Source organism: Patagioenas fasciata, chromosome 2, assembly GCF_037038585.1.
Source record: "Patagioenas fasciata isolate bPatFas1 chromosome 2, bPatFas1.hap1, whole genome shotgun sequence".
Taxonomy (NCBI): Eukaryota; Metazoa; Chordata; class Aves; order Columbiformes; family Columbidae; genus Patagioenas; species Patagioenas fasciata.
Window position 1 is genome coordinate 30,937,236 of NC_092521.1, and position 5,638 is coordinate 30,942,873.

At 42.2% G+C, this 5,638-nt stretch overlaps 1 protein-coding gene across 1 annotated transcript in view; it reads right to left on the reverse strand.

Annotated features, from left to right (window-relative positions):
• LOC139827315 (uncharacterized) overlaps positions 1-5,638 on the reverse strand; it is a 39,198-nt gene that overhangs the window by 32,689 nt on the left and 871 nt on the right. Inside the window, exon 2 of the mRNA XM_071805494.1 lies at positions 1,870-1,996. Coding sequence (XP_071661595.1) covers positions 1,870-1,996 — 127 coding nt within the window. The remainder of the gene's footprint in view (positions 1-1,869; positions 1,997-5,638) is intronic.

The window sequence follows — 5,638 nt, forward strand, 5'->3', positions numbered from 1 at the left end:
TTCCTAATACCATTCTTGATCGCCTTTTTGTCCTTCATGTTCAGAAACAGTTCCCTGAATTATTTGCTCCATGACCTTCTCAGGGATTAACATTAGGCCCGTAGCTCCCCAGACTCACTTTCTTGTCATTTGACATTTTCTTTCTTCTCAGACTTTCAAAATCAGGAGTGGCCTTGCAGTGACATCAGTCCACCCCTTCAACATTCATGGGCATATTCCATCAGATTGCTGGACTTTCATTTGTCCAGTTTGTTTAAATGTTCCCCAACATAATTTTCTTTCACCAAGGCAAATTGCCTTGCTTCAAACTTTCTCACAGATCACAGGGGACTGAGAGCCCCTGAAAGTTGATTTTACCAGTAAAGACCAAGGCAAAGGCGATAGGGAAAGCAGGATCCCAGTGGAATATAATGAAGTCTACCTATTGTCAAAAATACGTGTTTTGTTCCTTTTCCAGAGGGTAGCCAGATATCAACAAGGACAATTTTGCACAAGCATCAATACAATCTATGATCAGAATACTTTTGTATATTCTTATTTATTAATGACACACCAGTATTAGCAGCTAGTAATCATAACTACTTGTGTATTTTAAAACCAAAGCAAGATATGCCCAGCTAGGACAGGGGTTCAAAATGGTGACGGTGAGGATAAAAAGGAAGAAGGAAGGACACAATTTGCTAGGGATCTCAATACCTGCCACAAGACAGAGGCAACACAACACAACAAAATCAGAATCCACACTTATAGTTAATTCATCAGAAAATACTTGCCATAAAACCTGCAAGCTTCTCTACTCAGAAGCAATCCCTGAGAGAGAAAAATTCCCTGTTACTCTGACAGGCAGGAATGTCTTAATTCCTTAGAGGGTTCTTCTGCCTTCTTATGTGAGGACTCCCAGCTGAGAGAAGCTCGACAGGCATAACAGAATAGAAAGCTGGTAAGTCCCATTTGTACCTCAGTGAATTGTCAGAATAATACAAAGCAGCCGAACTATACCTGTGAATCTAGTATCCACAACACGAGTCTATTAAGTCTGTTTTTATTACATAAAAAGTCTATTATCAAGATACCACCTTGAAACCAATTGATGTATAAAACTATATTATGAGTAAAACTTATGTCAAGCATCAGAAGATAACACATAGATGTTACCAGGCTGAGAGTAACTCGTTAGGAGACAAACGGGCCATCAGTATCCCACACCTGAGTGTTTTGGACAAGGGTCAAGTCTGAAATTCAAAACCTAAGAGATAAAACCAAGTCCTAGAAACCATAAAAGACCTATAGCTAACAAGGAACTGGACTTTGGGAGATCCTAGTCCTCAGTGCAATACTTTAAATTCTGAAGAAGGTGTGCAGGTTTCCAGGACCCTCTACTGCACAAGTGAGATGCCTCGTGATGATTTCAAGGTAAGCTTGAGCACAGCCAGCCACAGAGCAGTGAATGACAGGCAGACCAAACTGGCAAAGAGCCAGCCAGCAACAAAGTCTAAATCCCATCTCTTACCTTTCCCTCGGTCCTTTATGACCACTGGATATCTGAAACTGTAGTACAACCTCCCAAGGACAGGAGCTCTCAAAGCGTATGTCAGCTTTTTCAGCCCTTTAAAAGCCAGGGTCCCTCTGAAGATGTGCTGAAGTAGCATCTCACAGACATAGAAAGTATTCAAATACAACATACACATACACTGATACATTATCTATGAGATGGAGACACATTAGAATGACACAGCAACTGCTTAAAATATTTCAGGATCACAACTCAGGACCTGGATATCCACATTTTATGAAATTCACAGTTTCACTGCTTATGCCTACTGTCAAAATATCCAGCTGTACTTCTCCAAAGTTGTGTAGTTTTTGAACCTGGAAGGAGACCCCAGCTGGGGCACTGTGTCCAACTCCATTGTTCCCAGCACAAGAAATACATGGACTTGTTGGAGCGGGTCTGGAGGAGTCTCTCCAAAATGATCAGAAGGCTGGAACACCTCTCCTGTGAAGAAAAAATAAGAGAGTTGGGGTTGTTCGGCCTGGAGAAGAGAAGGCTCCTGGGAGACCTTAGTGAAGCCTTTCAGTACTTCAAATGGAGTCTATAGAAAGATGGGGACAGACTTTTTACCAGGGTCTGTAGTGACAGGTCAAGGGACAAAGGTTTTAAACTGAAAGACAGTAGGTTTAGGTCTGGAGTAAGGAAGAAATGTTGTACCATGAGGGTGTTGAGACAGTGGAACAGGTTGACCAGAGAAGCTGTGGATATCCCATCCTTGGAAGTGATAAAGGCCAGGTTGGATGGGGCTTTGAGCAACCTGATCTAGTGAAAAATGTCCCTGCCCAATGGCAGGGAGGGGTTGGGACTAGATGATCTTTGAAGCTGCCTTCCAATCCAAATCATTCTAAAATAAGAGAAATAACTGCTTTTAGGAGAAACTCCATCATTTCTAATGCCGAAAACTCCAGAGCTGAGAGACAAAATTGGCTTTTTTGTCATAAAAGAAATATCCTCCAAGTCATAGATTTCACAGTATCCTGAGAAAGGCCCAAATCCCGTTGAAATATAATGGGATTGAATGCCTGAATTCTTTCAAAATACAATGGAATTTGAGTGCCTATATCCAATTGAAATGTAATGAGATTTGAGTGTCCAAATCCTATAACCTGATTGAAAAATCTACTCTTGGTGTTTCACATGATCATGAGGGCAGGTGGGACTTGGAAAACATTGCATTATGCTTCAACTAGCACAGCAGAGAATAACAGATTATCCCCGAGTTCTCACCTATGGGAATCTTTGGGGTTTTTTGTGTGTTTGTTTGTTTGTTTGTTTGTTTTTGTTGTTGTTGCTTGGTTTGGGTTTTTTTTTACAACAGAAGATAAAATTGCTCACAGAGGTTGCATAAAGTTATTTTACATTAACGGGCTTTTCTGTAAGTCCCAGCCCCTAAACAAGGTTACATTAAGCTAGCTAACCAGCTGGCATTAGCAAAAATCATGTATTTGGCACAAAGGATTATGATGGCCTGACAGATTTTGATCAGGACTAAAATATATATACCAGTCCTCTGGAAAACCAAATAATTAGTGGATGGAGTCAGAACACGGGAAGCATGTGGTACCAATTTGTGCAGAAAAAAAACCCCTTCAAATACTTTCCGGGGCAGTCTAGCAAATACTTTCCAGTCTGTTGCACATTTAGTAACTCGTTTTGTTGTCCTGTCGAATCAATAAAGGTGAAATGCACGGAAGTGCCACAGGGTGGCTCAGTTTAGCTTGCGATGAAAGTCACAGATTTTCTGCTGACCCAAACAGCTGAAGCAAGGCAGCCACAAAGCTTCGTGGACTGCTACAGCGAGAGTACGCGGGGAAGAGCTACAACAAAGAGAAAATCAGGAAAAGGCACAGATTCAATTTCAATTCATCTAAATCCTGCATAGTTAGTTACACCCCAGCGAAGCAACAGCCATTCCTGATGACCCTGTGGGTAAATAGCACCATGTGACGTGAAGGCACCGAGCCCACATTCCTCAGCAGTCAAAAATCCCACTAACTTCCTTGGAATTCCCAAGTGACCAAAGAAATGCAGGCTCATGCCGTATCCTTGTACCTGCTCACCGTGATGAACAGAGCCTTGTTCTCTCCAAAGGATTCGGGATAGGGCTCTTGTTTGATCGACAACATTGTAGTGAAAAGTGACATCACTATTGTTGGGGGGGCTGTCAAAAATTTTATGTTAACCTGTACAATAAATGTAATGTTACAAGCTGTCAGGATAGCTGACTAACACACTAAAAAACATACATTTATAACTATCTAATGTTCCTAGAGCTAAAAATATCTCATTTGTTTTTAGAAAGTAGCTTGGTACAGGTAGGAAACATTAAAAAAATATTTACAGTAAAAATTAAAAAAAAAAAAAAACCCACGCAGAATATACAGCTAAATTATTGTAATGCTCAGACATTATCAACTACTATACAAAAAAACCCAAAGTGTTCTGAACAACTGGAAGTTAAGGTTGTCTTGTTTCTAGAAGTTTTTTTCTCTTCTGCCCCTATATGTTAGAGGACGTTTTCATCTCAAGTGATATAAAGTTCATAATAGTTATATGCTCATCATATCAGGTTTGACAGTGCAAAATCCAATTTACTACATTTCCTCTGATTTAATATATGCATTAATATAACACATTCCAAAAATCCAGTGTATTATGTCTTACTGAGTGCATATTTAAAACAGAATAAAGAATTTAAAGAGACAATTATATAAAAAAAAATGTCCCCACGGCATGGCTTCTGAACTAGCCTTTCACAAATGCTTTTCAAATCTATTCATGCTACTCATGATGAGTGCTAGTTACCTTGCCAAATCTGAGGAAATTACTTGAAAGAGCAACATCCATAAAAACCACAAAGTTCAAAATTAATTCCAAACAGTCTGATGTACTGCTTAAACAATATGACACAGGAAAAAATAAAAATCCCTAAGACCCTAACAATATCATTCCAGTGGTGGCAACAATAGCCCCCAGAGCAGTGTATACTGACAAGAGTAACACAACAGGCCAATAGTACTGTTTGCAATCACAGAGCAGACCACCTTCCCAGCAAGGTTTTGCCACACTGTGTCCCCGTGCGCTGCAAAAAGTATCAGCTTTATTGCAAACAAGTAGAGCGGTTGTGCAGCATTTGACCAAGAGGTGCATCTAGGGGCTTCCAGACCCACGACTACGAGACAGACGTGGGGCAGCAGTCACAGCTGCTGTTCTAGCAGGCTGCTACCCTAAAATCTCAAAGTGCTCAAGTATTTTCCAGATGAAAGATCCCAAGGGGGAAGGGGGGGGGGAAGAATCCCAGAATCCCAGAAAAACAGGTGTGTGTCAGCCTCCAGATGAAAATACTTTCTCAGGAGTTCCATGTATCACATTCATATGTGATGCATATAGAATATATATATATAGATGCAGATAGAATATAATATGTAATATTCGAATACAATAACATGTAATATAATACAATATGTAATATAATAATATGCATATAGAATATATGTTATGCATACAGAATATATATAGATGCATATTGAATATAAAATATATGAAGAAAATGCACCTTTACCACAAACCATGCTGTGTTCATTCGTTCCCTGTCTGTGTAGAGAGATACTGCTTTATTCCCACCACTATTTAAGAACATAAGAACTGTGATTTCCGCCTCCTCTCCCCTGTTTCCCCCCGACCCCCGAAAATTCTCTGATTCCTTTCACCCCGGCGCTCCACCACGGCACCTGTTCGGCTGCCGTATGAGAAGCCCCCACGGTACAGTGGGACTTGGAGGTCGTTAACACCCCGAGCTTGACACAGCTCTGGAATTTCGGGAGCCAGGAGGGCGCAGTCCCTCCGCCCCATCCTGCGTGCCCGCCGGCTTCTCTGGAGCGGGGCCGCCGACAGTCGGTCTGACTCCACCGCGGAGCCCGGACCCCGCTCCCCGCAGCCATCAGCGCCGCACGGAACTACAGGTCCCAGCGAGCCCCGCGAGGCCAAGGAACTACCGCACCCGAGATGCAGCGCGGCCGCGTCCCGCCGCGGGCTGCCGCGCTGCCTGCCGGGAAGCGGAGGCTCTACCTGCGGCGGGGCCGCCGG